The sequence below is a fragment of the Colletotrichum fructicola genome, assembly GCF_000319635.2.
Source record: "Colletotrichum fructicola Nara gc5 chromosome Unknown KSG_Nara_v1_contig03, whole genome shotgun sequence".
Classification (NCBI taxonomy): Eukaryota; Fungi; Ascomycota; class Sordariomycetes; order Glomerellales; family Glomerellaceae; genus Colletotrichum; species Colletotrichum fructicola.
In genome coordinates this window covers 4516590-4531498 of record NW_027094053.1, presented here as the reverse complement: position 1 = coordinate 4531498, position 14909 = coordinate 4516590, and the positions used below count along the sequence as shown (strand labels likewise).

The 14909-nt window shown below is 52.4% G+C and overlaps 4 protein-coding genes across 4 annotated transcripts; 1 reads left to right on the top strand and 3 right to left on the bottom strand.

Moving 5' to 3' along the window:
• Positions 1–5091: 5091 nt before the first annotated feature.
• On the bottom strand, positions 5092–5910 carry napA-2 (AP-1-like transcription factor napA; the record flags this gene model as incomplete). The annotated part of the gene is made up of 3 exons (XM_032033665.1): positions 5092–5424; positions 5549–5740; positions 5794–5910. 3 exons carry the CDS (start codon positions 5908–5910, stop codon positions 5092–5094), a joined length of 642 nt encoding a protein of 213 aa, XP_031887426.1.
• A 3797-nt stretch (positions 5911–9707) lies between these two features.
• CGGC5_v006082 (uncharacterized protein) lies at positions 9708–10097 on the bottom strand (the record flags this gene model as incomplete). Its single annotated transcript, XM_032033664.1, has 2 exons — positions 9708–10025; positions 10086–10097. The coding sequence occupies 2 exons, from the start codon at positions 10095–10097 to the stop codon at positions 9708–9710; spliced, it is 330 nt and encodes a 109-aa protein (XP_031887425.1).
• A 1674-nt stretch (positions 10098–11771) lies between these two features.
• CGGC5_v006081 (uncharacterized protein) lies at positions 11772–13471 on the bottom strand (the record flags this gene model as incomplete). The annotated part of the gene is made up of 4 exons (XM_032033663.1): positions 11772–12142; positions 12205–12309; positions 12383–13065; positions 13128–13471. The coding sequence occupies 4 exons, from the start codon at positions 13469–13471 to the stop codon at positions 11772–11774; spliced, it is 1503 nt and encodes a 500-aa protein (XP_031887424.1).
• A 434-nt stretch (positions 13472–13905) lies between these two features.
• On the top strand, positions 13906–14689 carry MP3 (putative steroid-binding protein 3; the record flags this gene model as incomplete). Its single annotated transcript, XM_032033662.1, has 4 exons — positions 13906–13996; positions 14306–14343; positions 14399–14456; positions 14508–14689. The coding sequence occupies 4 exons, from the start codon at positions 13906–13908 to the stop codon at positions 14687–14689; spliced, it is 369 nt and encodes a 122-aa protein (XP_031887423.1).
• Between the last annotated feature and the right edge of the window lie 220 nt (positions 14690–14909).

Below are 14909 nucleotides of genomic sequence, written 5' to 3'. Positions count from 1 at the left end.
GCGCCAATACCGATAGACGGCGGAGTGAGCGAACAGCGGAGCCTCTGTTTTCCCCACGGGTCCCGTGACCACATTTCGACTTCACCTCCTCCCCTTTCATCTATCGACCAGTCTGGATTTCTCGCCTCTTGACGTCTTATTGTGACTCGAATTGTCCGAATCACGCTCTTTGGCCACGGGGCACCAATTGTGCCGAAAGTGGTGATCAAGCTTCCACGTAGCATCTTCGACGCCGCAACTGAGTCATAGAACATTCGCCGCAGTTCCACATACGAAGCCTCAGATGACTCCATATCCTGACCTGGTGACATGCTCAAATTGCGCCATCTTTACCTCTCGGTGCTTTATTCCACTACGCCCGGCACCGCTGCGTCTGGAAATTCTTAGTTTTTCCGTGGCTCGGTCTGACTTCACAAGGCCTCAAATTGTGAATAGACAGCTTGCGCAGTTGCTCATACCGCCTTCCGGCACTCCTTTAGCAACCTTCCCCAAAGCTTCACTTGTAGAGTACGTCTTGACTAGCTTTCTACTGTCGTCCAGAATGTTCGGTGTTGCACAGGCATCGACGGTGCTGCTTCGCATCGCTGTCTCAGGTCAACCGGCACTGTGAGAAGCCCTCCACACTCTCGCTGCTTGAGAAAACAGTGGCAAATAGCAAGTCGCCGTCATGGCCTCAGTCTCTGTTAACCTCCAGTGGCACATTGAAAGGGGCATTTACGTCACTCGGCCTGCCAATTGCTCAAAGTAGAATCCATAGCAGGTCAACAAAACTGTGCGTCGGAATCTCAAGAGTCGAGCCGGGTTTCTAACCCTGCTTGCTCTCGAACTTTCCACGCCTTGCATTATCGTTCATCCCTCGCACTCGACCGCAGAAATGTGCCAACAACGCTCCTCCACGTACCTACTCATCCAAATCTAAACACCAACGACAAGTCTGTGACGCCTTGGATTTGGCTCAGTGCGCAGCACCGCGAAGAGTCCGCGGCAGATTCACGAATCCAGCTACTCGGCCTGTGACATCTCTATCCGTCTCCTGTGTCGCTCTTGTGGCCAAAAGGATCAAACCAGGAAGACATGGTGTACTCTATGGGGTTGCGTCTGACCACATTCATACATGTACTCGAGGTGAACATGGTAGATCCAAGAACTGTGGTCTCATAGCCGACCAAAATCCGTTGGAAAGATGAACCATTCGGTAACAAGTACGCTCGATCATGTTGAGCACAGCCATGACGATGGCATCGGCAATTGAAAGCTTCTGTCCCGAATCTGGGAGAACGCCTGAGCACAAATGATCTCCGCCAGTAGGGGAACAAAAAGACAACTCTGAGCCGCTGGATTATTGGAAGATATCGAAAGGCGCAGAGACCTGACGTCCGGCGCAACGACGTGAAGGAGCGGATACTTCGCTCGAACACATGGCAAAGGCAGTAGCCCGATGCGGGCATATTCCCATCCTTTCTCCGTAACTTCGATGGCAACTGCAGTACTCGCCACAAGTTCGCCAGCGGTGCATGCCTAGCTGATCCTTCACTCTCAATATAGACCACTCCCGAGACCTATACAAAGACGGCCCGTGGAAGTTACAAGCCAGCTGTCCGGTGCCATACATGTATGTTTCGTAGCTTTCTCCACGAGGTTCTTCCTTCCGCCCCAGGGACATCAAAAAGAAGATCGAGATCACGAGCCATACCTCCCCTGAATCCATCCTATGCTATGTTCTCGTCATGGCGCATCTGCATCTGGCTCCCGCGCGTTTTACTGGGATATCAAAGTTCCTCGCTACTCACTTTCACGGCGGCTCTCGCCACAAATCTTGTCTTGAACACACAGATGGGGTCGACTCTGGTCTGAAACCAACCCAGATGAAGTTCTGCCGTAGGATTGAAGAATCTCCAAGCGGCAATTCGGCATTAAATCTCTTTTTTGAGGCCGGGCAGATCTATGCGAGTGAAATGGACCATTCACGACCGCATATGTATTTCAATGTACATGTAATATTTTCAAAAGACTTTTGCTATCCGGGCAGTGTCCATACATACGTGTGTTATTCGTGTATCCTGCTAGACCCCCCAGGTTTTCTAGCTCGTGTAGTTACTTTCGTCGTCGCTGTTGTTGCTATTCTTTCTATCGTTACTATTACTTCCATTGTCGCTATCGTCATCGTTCATCGTCGTCGTCTATCGTCGTTATCGTTATTATTGTCGTCGCTACCCCTATTAAGTCCTCTACTACTGTCGCCCTTATAGGATTCATAAGGGACACTGCCTGGCTAGCAAAACTCCTTCAGAACAGCGATGCGAATGCTTTGTATCTTTAGCTAGAGCATGTTGGCAAAGGCACATACGGAAGAAGCTGGTGGAGGAAATGCAGTCCATGACGTCTGTTAATGCACCGTCCTCCACGTAGAAGCCTCATGCGCCAGTGTTCAGAATTTTGAGATGCCAACTCAAGTATCAACGCATCACAATCGGTCACGCGGCCTCAGTTGTGTATCTCGGCGTAACCTCGATGAAGGTCACTGAGCAGCAGGCGAGAGCAGAATTGCATCAAGAGTATATGATCACAACGTCACGGGCCTTTATGGGTCGGGAAACGAAACAATGTTAATGACATATGTTGTATCTAAGAGGAACCCAGCGATGGATGCGTGAATTTGAGCTTGCATAAACGGCATCGATGGTCGTTGGGATCCATGTAGCAACAAGGTGGTAATCAGGAGGCACGGATTGCCGTCATAACAGTTGGGCATGATCCACAATGTGCACATGCCCCCGATACAGCCGGAAGGATTTTTATCATGCCTCTGTGCTTTGAAGTTGTCAAGTGAAAGATGTCAACATGTGTACTATCGGACATATCTCGCTGTGGAATAACTCTTGTAAACCTGGCAAGCCACTGCTTGCCGAGAACCCGAGAATGATCCTTGATAGGAAAATAACCATCTCAATTGATGAGGCTAATCTAGCTTACTCACCCACCACTATTCTGGTGCAAGTTAGTTCTCAATGCCTCGGGCTAGTCTGTGGCAGCATCATACAGGCTCGACATGATCTATATCGCGAACGAACCAAACCCTTCTGCCCGACAATTCATCTTGGATCGAAAGTGTGTTACGCAGCGCCAAGATGAACTAGAAGGCACAAACGCCCGGGTCTCTCTCATCAGTTCCACATCTGGCACAGACGCGCCAGCAAAAATTCCACCTCCAACGCATCGATCTGTACCCAAAGAGATCCCGCGCGTCTGTGGGCTTATCAAGCCTGCCTCTGCTAGTGTAAAGCGACCAAACCAAAAACGCTACAAAGGCAAGAAGTCAAGTCTTGGTAAACTTCCATCTTGCCGCACAGCTGAACATGTCACGACATCCCTGGGCACTGCCACCCTTGAGCGGTTCGCCTCCGTTGCAAGGTGTCAACGTAAGCACGCAAAAGTGACCCCAAGGCGTTTTTTTCTTCTTTCCTCGTCTGGAGATGTGTGTTCCAAGAAAAGAATCAAGCTTCTTCTTGGTCCAAGGCCGACAGAGGTGTGATGTGCCACGAGTTCGTGGCGAGAATGAAGCACACCGGAGCCAAGTCCGTCTAATGGTGAAACAGCATCATTATCACAGCCACGCAAGATCCGGCCCGTCAGCTGTAAACGTTGCGCGAAGAGCTTCCATCCTTGTGATGTTTCCTTCCACTAGGCGCATGCATTGGAGGGAGGCTTAGAGAATTAATAGCTCATTCAAGCTTCTTCTGAAGCTTTGCCCCCCCAAAGAGCTGCAAGCTACAACCCGCCCCAGGGAAGGCAAAAACGGGGACGGGTATATCTCATCATTTACGCGTTCCGGGCTAGGATCCCTTTTTCGCCTTGACAGGTCGGGACCACGATCCGGGAGCCAGGCGTCTACTTCCCCCATCCATACCTGACAGCCGGCCGGCGCAACCATGAAGAACTATATTCGGTGAAGCCTGAAGAGGCAAGATGGCGGCGGTCCTGAAGAAACATTTCCTCGATAGGGTGCTGACGTGAGGCGCTGAGTCACCCATCGCAAAACCAGAGACGAAAGGACATGCTTTCTAACATTGACAAGTCTCCAGATCCCGGGTGCCCTACCCATAGATCAGTATGGCAAGCCGGGGCAGTCCTGGTCGACCTGCTTAAGCACAAGCGTGCGCTCAACCCACACCCCCATGGTAGCAAAGATCTTCCATCCTTTCCAATCCAACCATCCGTCCTCATCTCTCTACCTATCCCCCATTCGGTAGATTTCCCACGGACCTCAGTCACGGCAACGAGATACAAGATATTTATAAATCATGAAAAAGACAAAGTTATCCAACGCCTTTGAAGGAATGAACCGTGCCGCTCGCAACGTCTAGACCACAAAGAAAGATAGTGGATGGCTGAGTTGCGGGGTCTCCTCGGTGAGTAAAAGCTTTTTAGAGTTGGGGGGGGGGGGGGGGGGGAGCTCTCAGGAATGGAGGAATTTGGAGATGAGCATTTTGGTAGGAAAAAGATGGGATTCTCTCATGTGCTTGATTTTCTGCCTACCCAAAGTTTTCCCCAGTCCACCGAGCCCCCAACGAGTGTGCAAGTGATCCCCCACCCAAGCTCCTCCCCTCATCTTGGTATCCGATTGCGACAAAAGTAGACGGTTTGCCTTCCCCCTTCAGTCCAGTCCCATTTCGACCCCTTCATGCCATAAACGCCAGGGTAAATCAGGACAACAAAGTGTCCCAGGCCTGTGAACTCCCGTTTTCGCCATCTAATAATAGAGTAGAGGAAAGAAAACAAACAGAACACACCTGGACCCCTTTCTCCTCCTTAGACAAATGTGAGACGAAATCAGGTGAACACCAGCATCCAGCCACTAAAGCGCCTATCGGTCGTTTCCCATGATCTGCAAAAACCTTCACACGTTTGCCGGTCGCCGCGCCCAATTTTCATGGTATCCGTAAAAGAAAGCAGTGGTTCTCCGTCCCAAGATCGAGGAAAGCAAAAAAAGAAGGAATGCGCGGCATGGATTTCGTTTTGTGGGATTCTGATCGTTGTGTTTGCGCTCAGCCGCTATTATGAATTATTCCTCATGGCAGCGGCAGTTGAAGCTCATAGGGTGTAAGTCTGCATGTCCTGAAACATGTACATGTTGTCGGCGTAATCCATCGCTCCGGGATGGGCAGTCGGCATGCCCATGTGGGCAGACGGATCAAACATCATTGGTGGCGGTGCGGCGGTCGTCGGGTGATGTCGCGGCATCTGGTGTGCCCTCGCCTGAACGCCCCGGAGCTTGAGGTACTCGGCGTGTAACGCCGAGTAGGCCTGGCTGAGGGAGTCGTTCTTTTGCTTCTGCTCGGAGAGCATGACCTCGAGGTCCTTGATGCGCTGGTCCTTGCGCTCGCGATATGCCCGTTGTGATGCTCTGTTCTGTGCTCGGCGGCGCTGCGCGGGGAAGGGGGGCACGTGTTAGTCGGGCTGCGCCTGAAGCTTGTTGCTCTCCCGCTCGCTCGCTCGCTCGGCGGCGAGCCCGCGGGATTCGGGCTGGGGAAAGTGTAAAAAAGCTTACCGAAAGCACGGAAGGCGGGGCATTCTTGTATCTGTTCTCACGCTTCCTCTTCGCTGGAGGTTTGGCGGTGGTGGCAGCGGCTTTCGGATCTGAAGCGGGCTGCGGTGATTCCGTGTCTCGCTGTGAGCTCATTGGGCTGGGGTAGATGCTGGTTTCTGTGGTATTGAAGTCGGGTACGAACGTCATATCGAACTTGACCAGTGTAAGCCGATGGAGATTTGTAGGTGCGGGGCAGGCCAACTTACGTTCGATATGATGGGACTTGTGCTCTCGGATGAGCTAGCAGTGTCCAGATATTGCTCTGCCTCTTCGTAGCCGTAAGGCGCCTCCATCTCCAAGAACGCATCAATGTCGTCCAACATGTTGAGAGGAAGTGGGTGCTCCATTATAACAATTGAATGTCTGAGTGTCTTGTTTTCGTAGGCGGATGAAGGAGTAAACGGGCCGGCTGAATTGGTTTCGTGTGCGACGTCTGGGAAGCTCCAACTCTGGGGCAAGATTGGAAAGAAGGTATATATAAAAGTCGGTTTGGGCGACGAGGTGTCTGGCTGTGCGTCTGGAAGGTGCCGTGATGTGTAAGGCGATCTAAGCTACGCCACGGTGATTTGCAACGGGCCAGATGGAATTATATAAGGCGCGCGGCGCATGCGAAAGATGCACCACTCGACAGTCATGGCCGGGACAGGGAACATGTTCGGAGGGTTGGTAGGGGACCGCATCTACATCCACATCTGCATGTCCATGTGAAAGCTGTGATTTCTGGTTCGTAACCACATAGGTAAGCAGCCTCTTCGCAGACATTCTCGAGGGGCCGCAACTGTACATGGCGGCAAAACAACGATCCAGTCGACCGTTGACCCATTGGACCCCAGATAGCGCACCGCTATGTTGCTTAGAGTGCATGGCACCCCACCTCCTTGTTCCTGGCTGGTCCCTGATGTTCAAGGTTGCGTGATGGGGGGGACAGGAAGCAGAAGAAGAAGTCGCCCTCCCCGCCAATTTGGGCCTGGTCGAGAGCTTGTAGCGAGCATGGATTGGTGGTGCGGCAAGGGTAGAAGGAACGATTAGACCTGTCTTTGCTGCATGTTGCGCCAAGTCCCCGCCTTAAACGGGCTGCCATGTTGCAAGGGCCCCCGGCAAACGGAGTGTCGTGGGGACGGCGAACGGTACAGACAGACGGTGGTGCTGAGGGGTTGATGAGCCGACGCGGCCCCGTTAAGCTTCGAAGCTGCTGTTGGTGCATGATGCTGAGCCCTCTCGCCCACATCGTCCGGCGGGCGACATGAGATAATTCTCTTTGGCCAGCCGTCGTTTGATTTTGATTTTTAGCCACTGAGAACTTCAGATGGAAGGGTTACGAAAGCACCGCCGCAGCCAAAGAGTAATAGCCTTTCCGTCCTCCAACATTGGATCATCCCAGTCCATGACATGGGGAAATTTTTGGACGGCCAAGTTTTACGATCTCGGCTTTTCGGCGTGGCAGATATGATGGAAATGCTTCGCCAATGGCATTTCAAGTAACTTCGCTCCTTCGGGGCCAAACATCGTGTCCGTGGGGATGACTCGCGGGGGTCTCCGGTCGTGACGCCGTTTCTCACAGCCAGATGTCGACTGCCAGATCTACTTAGACGGTTCTCGGAGCTTGATAGAAAATAACGGAACGAAGACAAGAGCTTTCAGTGCCGGAAGCAGCTACTGGCTGGTCAGATGTCGTTCGCAGTTAGGGGAGGGGTGCGTTGTCCAAGGGGGTATTGTCGCTGAGCGAGACAGTCGCAATCCCGCCTTTTTGGATTCGTTTCCCAGCTCTCAAGCTTTATTTTTGATGGTATTTTGGCAGAAGAATGGCGGAGCCAAATTGGGATCTTAGCGGTACCTCTTGCACGCTCCGGGCGTTTGCGTAACCGTCAGCTCCCGTCTGCAAGTCGTCCTCTGTCTCCATTTTTGGCAATTTGAAGTTGAGATGCCCAGCGTGTCAAATACTTGATTGGAGTGTCCGCTAGACCGTATCAAAAGAGGAGGATGCGAGATTGGATGGGGGAAAGCTTTGCTGATTAGAAGAAGACGGTTTGCGGTTACACTTTCCCCGCGCCTGTTGCCCCCAGTCCATCGCGCACCCCGAGCGTAGGCATGTTAAGCCGAGTAGCCATCCAGTGGGTTGACATCGATATTCTTGGGGAAACCACATGGGCCAGCTATGACGACACTGACCATTGCATCTGGTGGACTTCGCGACATCAAGGCTTTCTGACGCCTTGGATCACGATGTTTGCTATTAACACGAGGCAGCAGAGCTTCGGCTCTTGAGGCCCGGTTCGTATGCAGTGCCTTATGAACTGCACTCGTGATGAATGCAGGGCACCGGCGCGCTCTGTACCACTGCGGGCGTTACAGGGGAACGTTGCCTTGCCAGGCTGACCTGGGCTAGACCAGACCTAAGGCACTCCACATTGCCAACAATAGAAGTCTCCACGAGTGCTCGAAGGAAGGCAAAGTCGGTTCCTTACGTCAAGACTCTTGTTGTCGAAGCTTCGCCGCCACTGTCAACTGTCGTCGGAGGTTTTCCGACTATACATCAGTCCGGCTATAGGCCGGAGCTATGGTGAGAAGCTGGGATGTCGCGGGCTCGAGTGGGATCCCGCAAGCGAGCCCCAACTCAATTTCAAGAGGTCTAGGTCCGGCAAAACATGGTGATTCGCCAAACGGTAAAGTCTAATGTCTTTCGTCCAGGAAGTCTTTTGCTGCTTGCGACGCTGAATGGGCCTGTGCTCGTCGGAAGCACTTTTTCAGCTCGCCAGGTCCTAGGGGAGTTATGTCGAGGTTGACGAGAGGGGAAACATGGGATTGTCATATGCCTCGAATTCGGCCAAGCCCCTCTGGATCAATACCCCTCATATCTGAGGATGGATGCATAGGAGACATGGGGTCGGTGTGCGCTGAAGAAATGTGCATATGGTACCGATTCAATCCGATTATCAAGCAACTAAGTGACCGTGTTGCCAACAGCAATCGTATATGTTGGAAACGTGAAGACCTAGATCTTGTGGGCAGTGCGGTTACATGCGCAATGGCAAATGTTCCCAGGCCCGATGCCGTGGAATTCCGCCGCACTAGTGGCCCTAGAAGTCGGGTTGCAACGTGCGGTGGTGGCTGCGGGTTGAGCTTCCCACCAATCGGAAACTCTAGGTGCTCATTCGCGGCATTGTCTCTGTGCCGACTTGCTGTGATATGGGACAATTTGGCCCCCAAGCGATAAAGTCGAGTCTGAGTCTATGTTCGTTAAGCAGCGCACTAACGTCCTCGGTCACTGAATGATCCGCGGTCGCGCCGTGCCTAGGTAGCTGGTCCTGAATTGCTATGCTTAAGCTCGTCGGACAGTTGGACGCCGATGATCGTTTCCGCTCCGTCTCGGATCCGGATCCTGGCTGGAGCCCGCGCTCCGATGATGGAACTCCACACCGAAGCCGCCCCGAAGTATTATTTTTTTGCCGCATTCTAGACTTTCGGGAGTAACGGCGTGTACAACCAGCGTCAGACTCCGCAACATCTTTATCAGGCGCCGGATCTTTGAAAGGCGTCCAGATGCTGTCTGCCCTTCACCCATCCGGCTTCTTCTTCTGCCTGCTTTGGGCCATACAGCCCGTGTCAACGGAGTTGTCCGGAGCAGCGTTCCCGGACATTCTGATACCAGCGTACCCAAACCATACCTTACTTCGAGCACAACGTACGAACGTCCCAATGGTATCGTAGAGTCTGTTTTGTCATGCTGCATATACTAGTGCTGCTAGCGTCTCCATATCCCCTGCAGCCGAAATTCTGGGCGCTGGCCCCCGCTGTACGAAGACAGCTGGGCTGATCTAGCCTCCGGCATGCAACACCGCTGTCAATAAATCATCAGGTAGACCGTACCCGTGCCCGGCGCTGATCTAATCATTCAACAAGCGCGGATCCTTCATTCTGGTAATGGGTGGTAGGCCCTGGTCCGAATACCTGGTATGCAACCGGAGCGGGAACACTCAGGCTGGAAGCCAACCGCTTGATTCTATTTTAATGTCTTCTGCCACTTGAAGTGGGCAGTGGACTAGGCTGCGACGCAATCATGGAATCCGCTTCTCGGTGCCGGGCGTGGCATCGTGAGCCTTGCCAACTATCGAAACGAACCCTAGCCATGCCAAGGTGTAGTCGGCCTGCAGCAACTGTCTTTCGGCAGATTCAATGATTGGAGCGTATATTGAACAGCAGGCAGCTGCATCTCTGTTGAAGTCCTATCCGTATAGGGGATATTGTGCTCGGGCAAGCTTAGACACCGCCAGTCGAGTGGAACTCCGTTGGCAATGCCGGAGCCGAGCCTGCCGTCAGGCTCAGGCCGTTGTTTGCTCTGCATTGAATCGACGAGTTGCGCGGGGACAAGTTGAACACCGCCATAGAGTCCAAGGTTGTTCGTCTTGCGGTGGGTCTGTTGACAGTTGGATTTAAGCTTCTGCTCAGTCGTCAGCCACAGTGACGTGCCATGCATGTTGCGTGGATATCCATTACTGACTGGACAAGACATACTACGTCTCATTTTCTCAGCTTTCGTATTTGACAGACGCAGTAGGAAAGCTCCCGTCATCCCGTCGACTGCAGCTGTGCCAAGTCGTAAAGGCCGTGAAATGCCCGACGTGTTTGCAACGTCTGGAAGCTGAGCAGTGGTGACGAAACAGCGTGAGTCTCTTCCCCATCACAATCAACCAAAAACCCCGCTTCTGGTTGTCATGTTAAATTTGACCGGCCCTCATATCCGAACATCTGATCAGAGTCGCACTGTATAGTCGGCAACATCGAGCCCGTCTGTAAGAGATGCTGCCCAAGCCCTGTGGTTTCGAAAGCGCCCCCAGCAAAGGGACTTTTCCACGGAAAACTTGAGAGGGGGCTCGATTGCATCGACTCCCAAACCTTTCCGCTTCAAGGTAGAACAATCTGGAATTGATCTTGATGCTCTTTCCGAAGATAGAAAATACTGCTGCCTGGAACAGTGCCTGCAAAGAACCAAGTTGAGTTGTGGGACTATCAAGACAACCTTAGTCTATGCAAGTCGTGTAATCTCCGGATGGCGTGTCAGACATGACGGTGGCCGAAAGCACTACCGTCCCGATCCAGCAGCTGCGTGCGATTCCGACTTTCAGAAGCCCCAGCTTGTCAAGATCCATTCGCCTCCAGGCAGACACAATTGACACCCGTCAGCCGACACGCCTAGCAATATTAGCGGTGGCTGGTTGTCTTGCATTCCGGACGGGCCAGACTTATCCCCACAACAGCTCAACTATTTTCTAAAAAGGGTAATTTTTACTGAGCGCCATTGCTGGGGTGCTGGGATGATAATGCAGGGAAATGGACCCATGCTGTCTCTGCGTCCGCTAGCATGCCGGGCCGCTAGGGCCCATCATGTCATTGGCGAGAATCAACTTGGAGTCCGCGTGGGGTTGTGATGACGGCACGTAGCGATGAATATCCGATGAATCGTGACGGCAACGGCCTTTGGTTTTGACAGAGTCATGCATAGGTCCTTTGCTCTTCACACACGGCACAACTCCTTGGATCTAATGTCGTCGAGAAGGTGGAGCAGGGGAACCAGGCATGGGTTCCGCCGACTTGGAGCAGCCTTCTGCGCGCTCTATGTCGAGATTGGCACCTGATTGTCAGGAACTGCAGTTGTAAGAACTCCTGTTCTGCAAGATTCATGCAAAGGTGGTAACTCTGCGTTGAGGCGAACGAATCTACGTCCAGTTGACTCCACTACTGGCCCCCAGGCTCGGCGTGCTCTCCACGGTATGACCTGGTGAGCGGTGGCTCTAACAAATTCTTTTCCAGCTTGCATACACCTTTTTCAGAGATTAGATCGCGGCGAGTCTCAGTTGAGTAGCGCTCATGTCGTCACAGATCCTCGTCAACCATGTGCTTGCTCCCAACTGTGGGAAGGTAGGAACAGTCCACCAACTATTTTCGACCCACAATTGCATGTGCCTTGTATTGAGTATGAATCCGTAGAGTTGAGTGATGGCGAAAAAGCTGATCCCTCACAGGGTTCTTCTAAATGTAGCCTTATGCAGGGTCCTTGCGGGCGTGAGCGGGGAGATTTTGCGCCGTTGCGCGGTTTTGTGGTTGAGCCCATCCGATTCAGAATTTGGGGTCTCGAAAATCCGCGAACAGAATCGTCGGATTGGAAGACTACCGTCCCGACACCACATCAGAGCTTCTGTAGTCCAGCCTCAGCTTGGGCTACGCCAGGTTCGAAGCCAATCTTCTTGCTCATCTCTATAGCCTGTTGGAAGCGTTTGCGAGCGTCAATCTTGTTGCCTAGCATTGCAGCAATGTCACCCATGTTCGTCAGGGCAACTGCGCATGCTTCATCGCACTCCTCTGTACGATCGTCGCCCTTCACGTCTTTCGCGTGTGAGTAAGCATTGCGGGCCCAATTCTTTGCCGCCTCCAAAAGTCCTGCCCGATCTGTTGGCATGTCGGGACTGAAAAGGACATCAGAAGTTGAAGGAGCTCCAGAAATAGTCTCGAGAGATGCCTGCGTGGGATGTTGAGCAAAAGCCACGGCCAGGTTGTTCACTGTAGTGGAAAGTCAGCAACACGATTGCATTCTGGTGGGCCATATCCGAAGGACGACGCACTTATCGTAACTCGATGACAAGGGTCGGCACACAGACGCAGGGCGTGGAAGAAGAGAGGCACAGAGAGTTGAAATTGGGATTTGGTCTCGTAGTGATTGGCCAAGGCTTAGGAATGCAATTAGCAAAGTGTGGTCTGCGAGCAATGATTCCAGATGAGGTTGAGGGCGATGAGACTCACATTCCATGGCACCACCAATTTCCTCCGGACTCATCCAGGCACCCTCCTCCTTCTTGACGCCCTCCTTATGGCGTCGTCGGGCTTCTGACAGTGCAGTCTCTACAGCCCAAGTCAAACGAGCCTGCGCATTGTCGGGCTCCAAGACGTGCTCGTCGGAATACAGAGCTCCGAGCTTGGTGCTGGTGCCCACAGCTTTCGCGAGGAGTCTTGTGCGCTTGTGCCACAAGTTCTCGGGGACCATCTCTTCCTCGTCCTCGACAACGGTTGGGCGTTGATCTTCGGACAATACCCTGACCGCAGCCGGTATTCCGGACTTATCTACCGTGCCCTCTGCAACAGATTTCTCGAACCACTCCACCCACTTGGTACAATCATCCATAACAGAGTTGAGAACAAGAATGGCTCCTTGGTAGTTGCCAATCTTCTCCAGCCAAGCAGCGGTCTGGATCCTGATGCCCAGGACATCATCAGAGAACGGGTCCAACTGAAGCTCATTGCATAGCTCGAGGGCTTGCTTATAGTATTTTTTCGCCAGGTTTGCATCGGGGCTGATGTTCGTATAGTAGAGTGCTCGTCTGAGGGCCTTTGCGATTGGTGGAGGGTATTTGGTGAAATGGCGGGCTTGGAAATAGTCAAAGTACAACTTGACAATGTAAACGGCAACACCGGCCAAGCCTGCCAGGCTAGGAAGTTGTAAGCCATGATCCCTCAAGTCACTGCTCACGGGGAACACGAGGTAGCTTACATTACCAGTGCTAGTGTCAGCTCTTCTGGGCTTTCCTTGAATAGTTTCTTCATTCCCCGCGGTGTCAAGGCGCTCATGAGATTGCGAAATGACATTAATCGCCATAAGGATCGTATTGGAGGGGGCGGAGGCGGGGATTTGGGATCCGTGTTCTTCTTGTTCGCATTGCTTGGTGGAGTCTTCGCCGTGCTGTTTTGTCTCGATTGAATGTTCCTTAGAGCATAGAGTGTGCTCGAGGGACCTCTGGCACGAGTTGTGGCTGTTGATACCGTAGACAATCGAATGGCTTGACCAAAGTAGACGCGATCAATGGCGCGGGACGCCGTGATGCGGGCAGCCGCCATTGTCGCGGATCTCGAAAATATGCTTCTCCACCGATTGTTGTTGATTGAATCCAAAGCATGCGCGTCGATGCGGGATTGGGTTGGCGGAGTTGACGTTGCAGAATGTGCCGAATGTGACGTATTGGATCAAAAATTCACGAGGCAAATGGTCGTCGCATTAGAAGGACCCAGAGCTCAGTGCTCCTGCTCATGTGGATCTGTTAGAGAAACGCGCAGCCAATGGGAGACGACCATTTACTCCGAGGCAACCCCCCACCCGGATCGTGGGGAAGCTCCTTCAGCATTAGAGGGGCAAATGTCGAGCTTGATCCCCCGCCCATCTTCCTCACCTGTCAAACCAGCTTGTTCTTGCCGTCTTCCGATCAAACCGATACAGCGACTTATCATCAGTGCGAAAACGTTCAGTTTCTCTCATCCAAAAATCAACCAAGAAAATGTCTGGAAAGTTTGAGCCCAAGACCCCGGTCGAACTGGCCCCTCCCAAGGACGATCCCATCACTCTTGAGGAGCTGGCTAAGGCTGATGGTAAGTGGCAGAATGGGCCGACTTATGTTTTTCGTTTTCAAGGAAAATCTCGTATCTCCATGTTTCGAGAGAGAACGTCGCATCTTGAGTGATCATTGACCGCACCCGTTGAGGGGCAGTCCGTAACCCAATGCCAGCAGACCGCTTCTTCCCAGCACAGCTCAGATGTTTGCCTACAGCGGACATGTGCCTTCGTTTGGTTTTTTTAATATCTCCACAGCCTCGCAAACTCCGTACCAACGACTTTCGCATATGGAACCCATGTATTCTGCGTCATGTACGGGAGTGTACTAATCTCATGTTTCCCAGGTTCCGACCCCAACGGAAAGACGTACGTCGCGATTAAGGTAAACCGACATCTATTTCTCCAGCAATGACGCACATTTCTCACACGGTTTCTAGGGTGTTGTCTACGACGTCACTGGTAACAAGGCATACCAAGCCGGCGGATCCTACAATGGTAAGGATTCTCACACTCGGTATATGGATGCATGCTGACTCTCATTTAAAGTGTTCGCTGGAAAGGACGCCTCTCGTGCTCTGGGAAAGACCTCAACAAAGGCCGAGGATGTTAGCGCCGACTGGTCAGACCTTTCAGACAAGGAGAAGGGCGTTCTGAACGACTGGATCACTTTCTTCTCCAAGCGTTACAATGTCGTCGGCCGTGTTGCTGGGGCTACCAACACGGAATGAATCTTGGGGAGGGGAGAGAGGAGAATTGAGTCAAAGCTATGAGGAGTTCATGGTGGGGAAGGCAGAGATATCGTTCATCATGGTATGGGCATGATCGGGAGCAAGTGTAGACCTAGTCAGTTCTCAGCCCAAGCATGCTCCAATGACACCGGTTTAAACTTGGTATGATTTCAATGCCCTCTTCCCACTCCTTCTTCATCCTCTTCAACTTGTTTCTTCC